Source organism: Pomacea canaliculata, linkage group LG12, assembly GCF_003073045.1.
Source record: "Pomacea canaliculata isolate SZHN2017 linkage group LG12, ASM307304v1, whole genome shotgun sequence".
NCBI lineage: Eukaryota > Metazoa > Mollusca > Gastropoda > Architaenioglossa > Ampullariidae > Pomacea > Pomacea canaliculata.
This window is the reverse complement of record NC_037601.1, coordinates 18,260,801-18,276,257: the sequence shown is the minus strand read 5'-3', so window position 1 is coordinate 18,276,257 and position 15,457 is coordinate 18,260,801. Positions and strand designations below refer to the sequence as shown.

The 15,457-nt window shown below is 41.5% G+C and overlaps 2 protein-coding genes across 2 annotated transcripts in view; one reads left to right on the top strand and one right to left on the bottom strand.

The window, feature by feature from the left end:
• Nucleotides 1-5,717, top strand: part of LOC112577428 (protein broad-minded-like) — a 36,482-nt gene extending 30,765 nt beyond the window's left edge. The window contains exons 31-37 of the mRNA XM_025260493.1: nucleotides 354-476; nucleotides 1,116-1,199; nucleotides 1,739-1,808; nucleotides 2,016-2,137; nucleotides 2,605-2,900; nucleotides 3,430-3,618; nucleotides 4,335-5,717. Coding sequence (XP_025116278.1) covers nucleotides 354-476; nucleotides 1,116-1,199; nucleotides 1,739-1,808; nucleotides 2,016-2,137; nucleotides 2,605-2,900; nucleotides 3,430-3,618; nucleotides 4,335-4,448 — 998 coding nt within the window. The 3' untranslated portion in view covers nucleotides 4,449-5,717. The remainder of the gene's footprint in view (nucleotides 1-353; nucleotides 477-1,115; nucleotides 1,200-1,738; nucleotides 1,809-2,015; nucleotides 2,138-2,604; nucleotides 2,901-3,429; nucleotides 3,619-4,334) is intronic.
• Nucleotides 5,055-15,240, bottom strand: LOC112576439 (probable serine/threonine-protein kinase kinX). Its single transcript, XM_025258849.1, has 3 exons — nucleotides 15,103-15,240; nucleotides 12,492-14,477; nucleotides 5,055-5,784 (listed from the first exon to the last, which is right to left on the bottom strand). The coding sequence occupies exon 2, from the start codon at nucleotides 14,437-14,439 to the stop codon at nucleotides 13,369-13,371; it is 1,071 nt and encodes a 356-aa protein (XP_025114634.1). The 5' UTR covers nucleotides 14,440-14,477; nucleotides 15,103-15,240; the 3' UTR covers nucleotides 5,055-5,784; nucleotides 12,492-13,368.
• Between the last annotated feature and the right edge of the window lie 217 nt (nucleotides 15,241-15,457).

Below are 15,457 nucleotides of genomic sequence, written 5' to 3'. Positions count from 1 at the left end.
TTAAAAGAAAGTGTCACTAAAACTCGAGTTCAGAAAGTAGCTGTTTTCATCATGCATCATGGTTTTTGCCCTTTTGTGTGGTGTGTTTTAGATGTTAGTGGATACTTTTTTGGGACTAGCTTTTATTTTTTATTATATCTTGGTTTTACAATACGTTTTTCAAAGAAACACTATTCTTCTTATTATACTTAATTAGTAAAGTAATTTATGTGCATTCTGTTTGAAGAATCCTAATAAAAAGTGTCTTGAGTCAGATTGTTTACTCATTGTAGCAGAAGAACTTATACTCTTCCAGTTACTTTTTGTAATAGTTCTGATTGTGGCTTTCACTTTTTTTTTTATCTTGTTCGCAGAAACAGAGCTTAGTAAGTTTCTCTCCAGTAAAGGAGAGAAAAAAGGCCCAGGATGGCTTGAAAAGTGTCGCTCACTGGTAATGAAATCGCTGTCATCTATACCAGATCTTGCAAAAGGCACAGGTGAGAGTTGTCTACTCTTACTTCTCTCTGCTAGCTTCAACACTCTATTGTTTAAAACCCTATTTACACTGATGTATTTTATACTTGTACTAGGCCAGTTCATAACCCATATACTTACATGGAGTTTGGATAACCAATAAGTGTGGTGTTATCACAAATGTAGAACCATATTCTGTAAAAACTTGTGGTCAGTTCATAGAGTTTCAAAGTGTCATTGGGTTTGCCGGAGGCTTGTCAGTATTTTTGTTCTTTCCCTTCTCCTCCCAAAAAGAACGCAAAGAAAGGTCACTCCAGAGTAACTCATCCTGAAATCTTGGTCCTTGAATTAATTCCCTTGATGTTAAAGACAGAGCTGCTCATCTTGTCTCTTTCATTACTGTTTTCCTCTCCCTTCTTGCCTTTTTTTTTCCAACCTTGTAGAGGAGTCAGTGGGTTAATAGCTAAATTAAATGGGGGGAAGTGCACAATACCACATAGGTATCAAACTGGGTAAAGCACAGACCTCTGGAGTTAGTGTTCAAATTCATTGGTTATCCCCTTCCCCAAATGAAAGAGGTGTTAAAAAAAAAAAGGAATATTACCACATTATCATAAATAAAATGACACAAGCATTTATTTAACCCATACAAATTCACATAGTTTTACAGCAGCTTTTGGAAGAAGGGGTGGCAGCATTATGCAGTGTTCGTTCTGAGGCCATTTTCCCTCAAGTTGAATTTGCAGGTAAATCTCTATTGCTAAGTAAGGGTTCAAGGAATAGCTGTCATTTTCCACTTAAAATATGTCATAAGATGACGTAATTATTTTTTCTTTTTCCATGTTGGAAAAACCATCATTATAAATATAAACAAGTACATACAAGATATTAACAATAACCTGTGCAGCAACTTTTCCCTTGGGGTTACACTTATGAATGGAGAAGCTCCATCTCTTTGTCCTTTAGAGGAGTTGTATATGTCGTTCTATTGGTTCTTTATTTCTTGGAGCAAGAGATGTTTTAAAGTTTTAATGAAATATTTTGTCAGAGATGCTGCTATGTTAGAGAGAAAACCTGTTTCAGATACTTAATGAAATTGTGGGGTAACAGATACTAACCAGTTATCTAAATATGCATCAGAATGGTCATTATTGCGATACCATCCTTATACCTTACAAAGTGTATTAAAGTAGTACAGTTGTTTCAGTATTGTGTTCGGAATATGGTAATATTTATGCAGTTTGTATTCCATAATTTTTTTAAATGTTTTGATACTGTCGTGCAGGTAATGAGGGAAATATCAAGAACTTCAAGTTGTCTCCCTTGCATGAACTGGGCATTGAAACTGCAATAAGGTGATGCACATTTTGGGCTCTGTTGCACAAGTACTTATATCTCCATTTCTAAATAAGAAGGATCTTAGTCCTGTAGTCTGTCACTTACATACCTTCCATCTGTTTAAATCCACTGTGCTGTGTGTGTCACATTGGTAAAAACAAATCATAAAGACATGCAGGCAGCTGAATAAATTATGCTTAGTCAGCCTTAAAATATTTGTGCAGATATGGGAGACACCTGAAAGTAATCAACTCTTCTTCAGATGCAAAGGACAGCCTAACCCACCTGGTCAAACAAACAGGGTGTTTCCTAAAGCAACAGCAGAAGAGTTCAAAAACCTCATTACATATCCTTGAATGAAAAATTTAGCAGATTTTTGCACTCTACAAACACACCTAATTTCATCTCCCATCCCCATGGAAAATCAGTGGCCTTAGCGAGCACTGGCACACTCTCCCTGATATGACAAGAATGCCTGCTTTCATCTACCTTAACCTTCTTCACTGATCTGTAATGTTGAAAATAAGCAAATACTGATACTCTAGATGAACATTGACACCCTCTAACCCTGGCTGTCATGCATCTAAGTGAATATTTACTCACATATGAGGAAATTAGAGAGTGAAAGTGATTGGAAAAAAAGGAGAAAGAGAGTGATACAAAAGACAGGGTGAACCGTTCCAACTTTAGATGACCATTTAAATCTTACACTTTTACGATATTCAGTTGTTTTTTATTATGAGCACAGTGTTACATGGCTTTGCATAAGACCTCCAGCCAGTCTTGAGAGTAATATCCTTGACTAAGAGCCAAGCTGTCTCAGTGGTGCCTACCCAGGATTCGACTGGCTAACAGCAACAGTCTTTCTCATCTTCCATGGCAACCATGATAGGGCTTGGGGCTTCCTGCATCGGCTTTCACAGTTAGGCTGCTCTGTGTATTTATGGCCAGCACGCATGCATTCTTCAGTGCATCTTCCTACAGCATTCCTTACCAGTGGTATCCATCCAATTTTCTCTAGCACAGCCCACAACATCGAGCTCATCCTGCAAGTGGAACTGCCACTAATAACCTCAGCTTTTAAGATGTCTGGATATACACCTGCACAGGTAGTTTCTAAGATCATTCTTCTAGGTGAAATATTCTGCCTGGAGTATATGAAGAGAGTCTCTGGAGAGAGATCTGGAATGGAATATTTTACCAGGAATCTTTGAAGAGATCTGTTGAAAGACGCATGCCTTTTTCTAAGTGATCATGGATACTAGACAGCTTAAGAGTATACAGTTATGTAGGATTTAGGATGTGATATATCTTTTTTCCTTTTTGTCACCTTCGTGTGGATTCATTTTTATTATTATATTAAATGATTGAATTACTGTTGTTTTAATTAAATCAAATTGCTGAGGCAAATTTATTTAAGAAGTTGCTGGTTACTAGTTATAAAAGTATCATTTGCATGGCATAAAAACAAAGAATCTGAGTATCTTTTGATACCTGCTTATTTTAAAACTACTGGTGCATGGCGTAAACATTCTTTTGTCAACCTGACTTGCACTTTAGCAAGTGTTGAGCTGCTAAAATCGCTAAATTTTGATCCTGCACTATTCATATATTTGGTCTCAATATTTATTTGTACAGATCTGTGTGCACTGGCTGAAGCAGTGCTTTTGGAACTACCTGGACTGGGGGGACATTGTCTTGTACATCTGTACTGTGCTGATCATGGGTGTGGACTACCAGGCATACTTCTGTGTGGCAGCACTCAGGCACCTTCAGCAGCATATCATGCTGCAAAGCCAGACCCAGGACCTTGTCGTCTTCCTTAAGGTCTGTGGTCATAGTGTGTGTGTGTAACGGTAGATGGGGTCGCTCTCCCAATCTCTTCCCAAGAACCCAACACAACACTTTCATGGGTTCGGAATCGTTTTACTCTAATGCCAGTGGATGGTTCTGGCTAAGAAGAAACCTCCACACCACACAATCACGCTCTCGATGAAACGATGAAACGTCCTCCCGCATCTGTGCTGTCCCCTCACGTTCTGACCACTGGCTGGCTGACCTTCACGTCCAAGTTCCCTCCAAACACATTCCCATACCTACATCATGTGTCTAGTCAACCCTCTCTCGCTCTCCTTCTCACGGGGTCATCACCCGGTCAGTAATTACCCCCACCACCAGCCTGTACCTGTCCTGTGTGCGTGTGTATGCCTGCCATGTTTCATACTACTATATGTGTAAATTGAGATGTGAGAGATATCTTTATACAGCTGATACTAATGTTTTCAAATTTGTTATGCTTTTGTCAGTTTGCCCTTTAAGTCATAGGTAATATGATGTTCAGGCATAGTTTTGTTTGAGATTTTCTTCAGAAAATAAACTTTTTATGATAGACATAATTGGTTGCTCTTACATGCATCTATGCTTATTTCTGCAAAGGTTATGTGGTATTATGGCCTTTACATGGTTTAGAAGAAAATTTTACATAATAAATTGTGGATTCTTAGTCATCATGAAATATTTTCTACTTTTTGTTAATATGGCAGGAGGAACCAATCAGGGAATTCCATGTGGCAGAACAACTAAGTTACATGAAGGGCCTTGAATCTAAATATCGCAAGATTGTCCTCTCAGACATGCTGAACATCACCAAGCCCTAACTGTGTTGGTTCTTTTTGTCTGCCCTTGTTCTTCTTGACATATGTCTTGATCAGGGGAAATAACATGTCACTGAACTGGAAGTGCAAAGTTGTTTGTTGCTTCATGGGAGATCTACACATCTTGTTGCTATTGTTACTTTTTAAGATTCAGGGGCCTTTAACATGCTTTCAGCAAATACCATTGAAGACACTCTGATTGATGCTGAGTATCAGCTGTTCCTAAGTCTATAGCTTGTACTATTGCTCCCAAACAGAGAATTTAGAATATAGGCAGCAACATTCATCTTTATATATAGCCACTGGCTGTCAGCATGGATGTACTATTTGGTGTTTCAAAATTACAAACAGGTTAATCTTTATTTTTAATTTTGAACCAGGAGTGAAAGTGCTCTGATGCATAAGTATGTGATGGAGATCTTGAGAAGGGAAGAGAGAAAGTGAGAAAACAGATTAGTTGTGGTGTGTAGTCTAGGTGTGCATCTGTTGTGTTAAATTAATTGCTTTGCTGTTAACACTGAAACAAGTGAATCATGTGTTCAGAGGTTCAGAATAACTGGGCATGTATTCCATCCAACTCAAAAAAATAATTCATGACTAACCTGCAAGAGCATTTGCAGGACGGCATCACCTTTTATGTCCTTACAGAGTGCTTGGTGTACAGAACGTCTCATCGCTACAGAATAAGCTGCTGTACATCACATTGACATTTGTGTTACTGTGAGTTTCATTTCAGAAAGATGTCAGGGTACAGATATAACAAATATGAAGACAGATAAATATGCCATTTATCACTCACACCTGCTACAGGTCTAAAAATGTTTTGCATGTACAACTTGTAAAGAGAAACCTCTTTAGCAGCAGACATGTTAGGGATAATCTCATAAACTACAGTCTGGTTTCCACTGATGAGGTAGGGTTTTTTTTTATAAGGTTTTCTCTTATGACAATTTCGCTATAAAAGGAGGTAAAATACAATTTTTCAAAATTGCAGACTTGCATCAAACTAAGGGTTGCACATCTTTTTACCTAGTTACAAAATATTTTTTTTTGTAAAGATCATTATTTATTTAATGCATATGGCATCCTTGCATGGTTGTGCATAATAGCTGTGTGCGTGCGTGAGCGTTTTCAAAAGCTTAGATCTGATGTCTGCTTGTTACATTGTTCCAGACATGCGAATGCATGTAATTTCAGTGTTTTCAGTCGTTTAATAATGGGCCTTAAATCTTTTTTTTCCAGCCTGTAATAAATTAATTACCTCCCCTTTGATATCAAGTTCTTGTTTCTTTACGCAGTATAGAAGTTTGAGTGGCCATATGAGCTGCACATGCAGTTCCTGGAAGCGGAAAGGATATTTATTAATAAGATAATTACTCTTCTCGTCGAGACATACATAACTGTGTGAATATATAAGAGAATATTTCATTCCTAGAAATAGAAATGAAACCTATTTAGCTTCACAGGGAAGTTAATGACAACAGCAAGATAATTTTACAAGGTCAGAAAAAAACTTCCCAGTTCTAAGAACCGGAAATAACACGAAATTAATTATAGCTTACAGCTTACAATTTTTCATAGAAGACATACATGCCACATAAGCTTAAAATAAGAAAAATGTTTTAAGGCCAGTGACATCCCCCACGCACACGCAATTCTACACACAGGAAAGACAAAGTTAAAAGGGAGGCGGGGGAATCGGTACACTGACACTGATGCCAATTCCTGGTCGTGAAGTCCTGCAGTCATACTTGGGAAAAAAAAACGTTTTTTGTCTTTCAAGTCGCCGAACTATCCTTTTAAAGCGCTAACACCCCTTTCCCGCCTCCCACTCCCACACCCACCAAACAATTCCCGCTTCCTGCCACCAGCCATATCAGATCCGAAAAAGCATCTAAGAAAGCACTTTGTCCTGTGTGAGGAATAGGTGCAGAACCTATGACCGCGGACTTGATCACGAAGTGTCAGTTGAGATCTTGTCTTCTGCACTCGAGTGAACGCTGGCGTGAAATAAGCTTCAGTCGAGTTGACAGGTCCTCTAATATCTTTGGGACTGTGGCTGGTGCCACACAGATGAACAAGAGCACGAGTATGATAAACTGATTTTGATAGTTAAACCGGAAGAAAATTAGTGCCTTAATTAGTTTCGTTCTAGAAATTAAGGTGGGAAAATTCGCCTGCAAGCAGAGATAGACGTCCGTGGTTGGTGATGCGTAGACTTGCCATATGTGTCTGGGTTTGTCTTACAGAGTATCTTTACAGAGGAAAACGTTTTCATAAAAACGTACTAACAGCTGCAAGACTCTACTGACAGACATGCAACTGTGACAGTTAAAGGAAAAAACCAAACTAAAATATAATAGCAGGGTAATTGAGACAGTACCGCCTTTCGTGTGCCAATAAGGCGGTTATAGTTGGATTCAAGCAGAACCACCCAGGGTCTAGGAGTTAGTTATATATTTTTAAAAGATCAGTGGTGCCCATAAATTGTGCAGCTACTGTTTGCACGTTCATTTGTTGCCGGGGCGCGCGTGGTGCAGTTGTTTCAGAGTGTGTGTGTGTACACGCAAAAAATATTGGCTTCCTGATCCCTCTCATTCATCGTCACCGTTCGTTGCCATCATCTGTTTCTAGCACCCTCTGCCAAATGAGGGGAACACACCTGTCATCGAGCGCTGGAGTTGCCAAGTTTCCCCAACGTTGTTGGTTCTCACGAAAAACAACCTCGACATGAGACAACATACAGGGACGACTAAAAATCGACGAGTAATTATGGAACATGAATTTCTTATTCCAAGCTAAGCATACCATTTGTCTAATCGAGTAATTTTAATGAATGAACTTAGTGTTTTGAGGGCTTTTTTTTTTTTTGCGAAGGGCACCCAGACATGCACTTTAAAGCTCAGATCCGAGACCTGGCTATTGCGCTGCTTCAGGCTGGTGAAGGTCGTAAAAGCAAGAGGAGCCCTGAATCAACCTCTGCGGTTTCCCATTTGGTAAATTACTATTTCATGAAAGCTGTCTCCTGGACGCAACAGGATGTTTACCCTAGAGGGCAGCAAAAATCTAGCAATGGACAGCAAACAATTTCATGTGAACACTCCATAATGGCAACAGGAAAAGAACTGGGATCCATGAAAGAAAAAGTAACGATAGAAAACTAAGATTCCACGTATAGAGTATGCATCGAGTCCCACACGGCAACCATGTCCATAAAAAAAAACTTTACAAATGCATTTGAATGTATTTGTGACTTCTGTACGGAAACACCGCCTGCATTCGGCGCAGTAACCCTTGTAAGATTGTCCCAGGAATATTCCAGAAAGCTTTGCTGACTTGGTCACTCACTTAATTCCGTTAGCAGCAGCGGAGCTATCCGACGTTGACGCAGCATGAATAAGTTATTTTGTATTTATTCTTAGTACAGCAAGACCTTCTCTCTCTCCCTCACACACACGTACGTATCTAAAAGACACACACACACACGCACACCATAACCATAACAGCAGAAGGTGGCCAAGCTTAATGTGCTTACACCATGACAGCGAGAAAGCATACCGGGTGGCAGGAGGGCGAGTGAATTATTCATGGTGACCTTTGCTATCTAATATTACGGTGGTGCACTTATGTCCATGCGTTTTCTTAATCTCCTTGTATGTATGGCTGTTGATATGTTGTAGTATATGCTTGCATACTGAAATGCTGGAATGTATATACAATGTATATTTTTGATACATTGTACGAGTAACATTTGTAATTATTCCTGTTAAGTGCAGCAGGCATTTCAAAGAGCAGTGCTGTTGAAAGGGATTAGAAAGGCAAAAATAAAACTGTTTAGAATCTCGTAAAGAGTAAGAGCAGTTTCAATCTCGTCTATTTTCGTGTCTGTTCATGTGGAGAAAGTTAAATGTTTTAAAGAATGTTGTATTTAATAATAGAAATTACACGGGACTCTTTCGAAAATTACACGGGACTCTTCCGAAAATTACACGGGACTCTTCTCTTTCGTCCTCCGATGACATCAACCTCATCCCAGTGTCAGCTTATGCCGTGATATGGTTGGACATTGTTCTTAGCCATCTAGAATTCTAGATTGTTATCACTAATATATATATACATATATAACTAATCCAACTAACCACACACCACCGATCACTCGAGTTCAAATCCTAACAACGACCGACACGTCCTCTCCCTCGCTGACGTCATACAGCCCGCCACAGCCCTATCACCCCCGCCACAGGCTTTACTACACCTTTAAGAACGCTTTATTATTATTAACAGTAGTAGCAGTAATTATTTTATTTTCTAGGGTTTCCTGTTTTCCTGCACCCATAAATTAGTTTTTCAAGGCCATACCAAAAATAATAACTCTTGAGCGACAGTCAATATTTTTTTTCTCTGTCTTTACTTTCTTTTCAACAGATGAAAAGTTCAAGGAAATCTGCGACCTGATCGATTTTCGTATCACGTTTGACATCAGGCGATGGCTGGCGACACGCCTAATCAGCAGAACCCAGATTTTTAGTTGCGAAGCAAGGGTTTCTGAGCCCCTTGGCAAAATGGGCAAATGGAGAGCCCGCAGATGTTTGTTATATGCATATAAAATGGAGACCGGCATCGACTAAAGCAATGCCATTGCCAATGGCAATGATAAAGCAAACATCTACATAAACGGAGTACGGCTCGTAGAGTAAGCAGCCCACTCTCTCCAATAGTAACAGCTCCACGACAGATATCCTCATCAGGATAGTGAACACAACATCAGTAATGGTTAGGGCGGACAGGATCTGGAGCAACCTTGACATCAGGTTTACTACCAGGTACAGTCTGTGCAAATTCCTCGAAGTACAGATCCTGCTTTACGGATGTGAAACAGGGGCTTTAGCAGATATGGAAAACAGAATCCATGCATTGGAGAACAAGTGCATGAGAAAGCTGCGTACAAGGAACATAAAGCCAATGTTTTTGCACGAAGCATGACTGCCACACTTGTAGGACACCAGGAACCACTACTCGCAACTGTCAGGAAGCGAAAGATGTTCTGGTTCAGCCATATGACCCAGCACGACACTTTGTTGAAGACTGTCCTTTGAAAGGTCGATGCCGAGGTAGTCAGGGGAAGACAAACGTAAAGGAGTGGACGTCGTCCCATGTCGGAGTGTCCTCCATTAGTTCAAGACAGGATCGAGTTGCAGGCCTTGTCAACTGCAGTATCTACCCATGTCCTCCCCTTAGAGCAGGGGTGGGCAATTAATTTTCCCAAGGGGCCGCATTAGATATTGGGATGGTTTTAGAGGGCCGGACTAATATAGTAAACTCAGTTTCACCCAATACTGGATATATAGTATATATACTGGTGGGCGGGCCAGCGGGCGGGCCGGTCAGAGACAGGAGGCGGGCCGGATCCGGCCCGCGGGCCGGCCTTTGCCCAGGTCTGCCTTAGAGGGATACTCCGTTTCAAAAATATATTTAGTTACAATTACAGAGCAATACAGGAGAACTAAACGATTCGTTTCTCACTTAATTACCACTTATTAGCACTATTTCGGTTGCCGGTGTTTATAAAAATAGAAAAAATCCAGTGAAATCGACCCTTGTGTCCTTCCGTCGAGTAACCACGATAGCTTCCCGAGATGGTCAAGCAGACGAGTCTGGGTGTGACGTCAGAGACGTACAGGAAGTGTCTGTCGTCATTGCGAAGATTTGACGTCATCATCGGTGGTGTCTCGTGAGTTTACTTAGGTTTTAAAGTTAACTTTTCAAAGCAAAGTTTTGAAAATTATAGAAAACAGTCTGTTTCACTTGGTAAGCAGTCTTGGTCATAAGGTCACGTGACGGAGAATGAGACGCCGTCTAAGTAAACGAGAGTCCTATGTAATTTCTCTTCCTAAACACAACATGCTACAAAACCTTCAACTTTTCCCATACGAACAGACACAAAAATAGACGAGATTCAAGTGGATCCTACTCTTCACGCGATTCTAAGCAGTTTTATTTTGCCTTTAGAATCCCTTTAAAGACTGATACGACAGTACGAGTCAAGGGACGAATGAATGACTGTATACCTCTGTGATCCGAGAAGCGGTGACAAAGATGTGGCCTGGGGTAAAATAAAATACCACAGTGTCCAACAATGGTTCTGGACAATTTCAAACAACAAAGAGAAGATGCATGTCCTGAATTTACCCATGATACCCTGTGAGAAGCGACTTTATCCTTGGTTCTTCACTAAGGCCTCAGATGATGACTCCCGCTGTTCTGGCGTGTCAACCACGGCATGAAGTCACAAAACCCAGACCTCGTAACAGGAGAGCCGGTCGATTCGCATGCTCTTTTCAGGTTTTTTTTTCTTTTCTATTTAAAGAGAGAGAGACTTGGCTGTTGCTCAAGGCTTTTGTTGGGCCTCCTCGCAAATTGCAAAAAGATTTCAAAGATCAATTGTTGGCGGAACTGTTCTGAGGTCAGGTGCAGTGCTGGCGGTCTGCTGGTGTGCTCCACTGCCCGACTGTCTGGGTCGAAAGACGGTCACCTTACCCCAGCGGCTCCCTCCTCTTGCTTCTCTTCCCTCCTCGCCATATTATATCCCTTGCCCCAAAGGAGTCCTCGAGAATGCTTAAATATAATCTGCTTGCACTTGCTATTTCTCACCATTAGCTGTACACTCATGGTTTTCTTCCTTATTCTTAACGAGCAGGACAAGCTGAAGTACTTGGAGTGCAGATCTGGACTCGTTACTGACAAGTAAAGATTGGATGGTGTGGTGGTTGGGTAGATACAAATGTCATGAGACATCCATCCTTGATCGCGTAAACATTTTCGGTGAAATTTATTTACAAATGTAAAGTGAAATGATGTTTTAATGACAACACTGGGCTTCCTTTTGCTACAACCTGTGACAGGTGGACACATCCTAAGGGGCACAACCGACACTAATTCCTGAGCATGAAGAGGTTCAGAAGGAGTTTGCGTGCCACTCGCTTTCTCACTCTCTTAGTCGGAACGTGAGGTAGCGAAGTGACAGATCTCGATAAGGCGATTTCCTGGTTTTGCTACCACCAGAGCTGTCTCTAGCCCACCTGATTTATTGCGGTTGGCGGGGTTTTCTTCTCGTTCGATATTTCGAACCGTCCAACATCAAGGACGAGGACGACAGCAAGCAGGAAAGATGAGAGCTGTAGCTCTTCAGTCTTTGAACACGTCGATAGGGGGATCTGCACTTTATCCCCGAGAGACGTCGATGAGGGCGACACGCACTCACTCTATCACACCTGTTACAGGGGTGGCTGATCATCGATGATGTAGACTGACATAACGATCACATGGCTCTTCTGGCATAGAAACATGACGTCATGCATGTCTGTCCTATTTCGTGCTGTTGATGCTTTTTGTAAATAATTTATAATTCTTTTTTTTTTTTTGCTTTTTCTTTTTTTCTCTCTTTCTTTTTGTTAGGGTTATCCAGTGACGCAGCAGTTAGGTACTTGTCACCAAGAAGATCAAATACCAGAATTGTCGAATCACGTTATAATGCCATGTTCACGAGTCTGTGTGTATGCTTTTGCGTCCGTGTGAGAGAGAGAAAGGCAAACAAAAGAGGTTAAGGGCTGGGGGGGGGGAAGTAAGGGTAACTGACCGGTCAAGGATCTTCAGCCTACTTGCTAAACTAGGGACGTCATGTCTTGATCCCATCATGCACCTGCTACAAACTGACAGCATACAGTGTAAAACCGTTAACGGTGCCATGGTAGACTCTTTGACACAGACATAATGATTTAAGCATAAAAGTGCAGGTGCTTTCAATGGCGGTACCACGCACCTGCATATCCAAAAAGCCTTAAACGACCTTTAACCTCTTCTTATACCCGAACCGCCTCAGACAGCTAAAGTCCTACCTACAGTTATTTACAGGTAGAAGAAACTGTGTACTTTTTAGGTGGGGATAGGCTCTCATTGTTGTTTCGCCTGAAATATGAGAAAGTAAGGATAAAGTAGAAAAAAATGTCAAATGAAGACGGGGGATAAATAAAAGGTTTAATTGATTACCTGTAAAATGTTTCCAGCGTTGGAGGAGAATGTGAGAAGCACAGTCGTTGGTTAAAATAATGGTCGGTGTCACCATAGCAATATGCGAGCCTCGTTGTGGGGATAACTTCTGAAAACCCACACCACTGGGGCCATATTCATGACGCCAGCATAAATAGTTGCCACGAGGCAACATGAGAAAATCAAGGACAAGCTTCCTGTCTCTGTATTTGTAAAGTGTTGTTTCAAACACCGATGATGTTTGCTCACTCCGAAGGCTACAGTTAGGAAACGGTGGCACAGATGCCGTGGAGTACAGTAATCCGCGGGGTAGTCACTGATGTAGGGCTGTTTTCAGCTTGAATGTTCATTTGGATGAGTTGGTTAGGCTATGATAATGATTTACGAGGCCCCGGGGTTCTAGATTTTTCTGACGAGGGCTTGTAGTTCGCCATAACAGAGTGTTCGAGGATTGTAGGAACATGGAACTATGATAACAACGTTTATGGTTTTCACTGAGGTGGGTTTGTAGTTTGCCACAATAGACGGTTTATTGTTTAGCCCAAATGTTATCGGTTTTTTTTTTCTCTCTGGTATGGTTTCGTGATTCGCCCTAACGAAGGGTTCAGGCTTTACGGTGAAGAATTTTCGAATTGAGGCATGACTAGTAACTCGTAACTCGTAACTGAGCGACAACGGCTCGCGGTTTTTGTACGACGAAGATGATCTCGGTTTGCTGGCACAAAAGAGCTTGATGTCTACAGCGAGATCCTCGGTCTGTGTAACACATGTTCATGTGTGCTTCTTGATTGTTTGAGACAAGGGTTTGTAGTTGCAACGGTTCACGGTTTTCCATGACACAGATTCACGGTATTCTGCGAAGAAGAGTCAGTGGTTTTTAGTGACATGTATAAGTGCCCCTGGATACCATTTGCTTCTTGATGGTCTGTGTGGATTTGTCAGGTCTCTCCAGCTCTGGTTCCTTGTATTCCGGAACTGTCTCTAGCTTTGGTTCACTGATCTCTTCAACAGCCTCAGGTTCACTGATCTCTTCAACAGCCTCAGGTTCACTGATCTCTTCAACAGCCGCAGGTTCACCGATCTCTTCAACAGCCTCAGGTTCACTGATCTCTTCAACAGCCGCAGGTTCACCGATCTCTTCAACAGCCTCAGGTTCACTGATCTCTTCAACAGCCGCAGGTTCACCGATCTCTTCAACAGCCTCAGGTTCACTGATCTCTTCAACAGCCTCTGGTTCACTGATCTCTTCAATGGCCTCTAGTTCACTGATCTCTTCGACTGCCTCTGGTACATGGCTCTCTTCGATTGTTTCGACTGTCTCTGGCTCACTGACATCTTCGACTGTCTCTGCTTCACTTATCTCTTCGGCAGTCTCTGGTTTTTCGCCTTCTTCGGCAGTCTTTGGCTCATCACGAGATTTACAGGGGCAGGCCTCTTCTTCTTCCTCTTCCTCTTCCTGTTCAGTTTTTTCATTCTCTATGATTAGTGTTCGTGTCTCCTCCTCAGGGCAATCACAAGGGCTATTGGGTGTCTCTGGGTACAATTCCTGTGTGTCGGAGTTTTCTTGCGTTTCGGACTCCATGACCATTTCTGACAAATGGTAACAGCTTTCTATGGCGAAGGTTTGCGATTCCCAGGAACAAGGTAGTAGAGCGATACCCGCCGACGTCCAGCAGTTGTTCTTGTTAAGGGCTGGTGGTTCTTCTACACAACGGGGAGGAGCTATGATGGTGGGTTTCGGAGGCTCTTGGCGTTCGCAGACAAGGGATCCTTCCTCTCGATGACAGACGCTCTTGATGATAGGGGCTTTGGGTTGGGGTGCGGCCTGATTGTTGTTTTCGATGATGAGAGTTCGGTGCTGGTTCCCAGAGACCCCCAGGTGACACGACAGCAGCTTGATGTCCCCCACCATCCACCCCTCCGGCCGTCTGTCGTTAAAAAAGCTCATTGGACATCACACGGTGGTGACACGCCTCGCCCAAATACCTGGCGAACAGAGTGGACAGTCACATAAGCGTCGAGTTTTCGCATTTAAATAGACCACTCTTCCTCTCTGACGACAGTTTTAACTTCAACCATCAAGCAGATAATGGGAAACACAAGCTCTCTCTCTCGTACATACAATCACTCTCCAGTCAGGCCAAAACACAAATATGCACCGTCACCCCAAAACACACAGATTAAATAAAGGTATACATTAAAGCAACAGGTCCTACGTTCGACTATTGTTCCTATGCTACCTTTTGTTAACGAAACAGTCATCTAAATCATGTATTAAAACAGTCATCTAAATCATGTAATAAAATAGCCATCTAAATTATGTAATAAAATAGCCATCTAAATACTGTATTACAACAGCCATCTAAATAATGTAATAAAATAGCCATCTAAATACTGTATTACAATAGCCATCTAAATAATGTAATAAAGTAGCCATCTTAATCATGTACTAAAAAAAGCCATCTTAATCACGTAATAAAGTAGCCATCTTAATCATGTAATCAACGGCCAGTGTCCAGCGAGTGAAACTACAAAATAACCTAAACATTATCTTCAAATTAGTTTTTTGAAATAATTCCTTTGAAGTTCAACCAGCCTTGTGAAAACTTACTCCGAGAAAAGCTCTTGTGTCTGGAGTATCGTGTGGCAACAGCCTTTCCTCGGAGTCGGCTGCCCTGCTGACGTGCTGTTACATTTGACGTCACGCGGTAGCCATGGAGATGATGTCCGGCGAACAGTGAAGTGTCGCAATCCGCGGCGTAGGTTTTGCTACTCGCCTTGCCATTCTAGACCCAGGACATAGTTCACTAAAAATATTTGATTAGACATGTTAATTAAATACCGAATGATAATCTTACTTGGCTGAAACCAATGTAGGAATTATTGTTAATACGAAAATGATTAAGTTTTTTTAATGTCATTTTTTAGTGCTACGAGCAGGGTCTTTCTGAGTGTATGAGCTATAA

Coding starts and splice junctions, on each gene's coding strand:
- LOC112576439 (XM_025258849.1), bottom strand. CDS start 14,439: ATGAGCTTTTTTAACGACAGACGGCCGGAGGGGTGGATGGTGGGGGAC.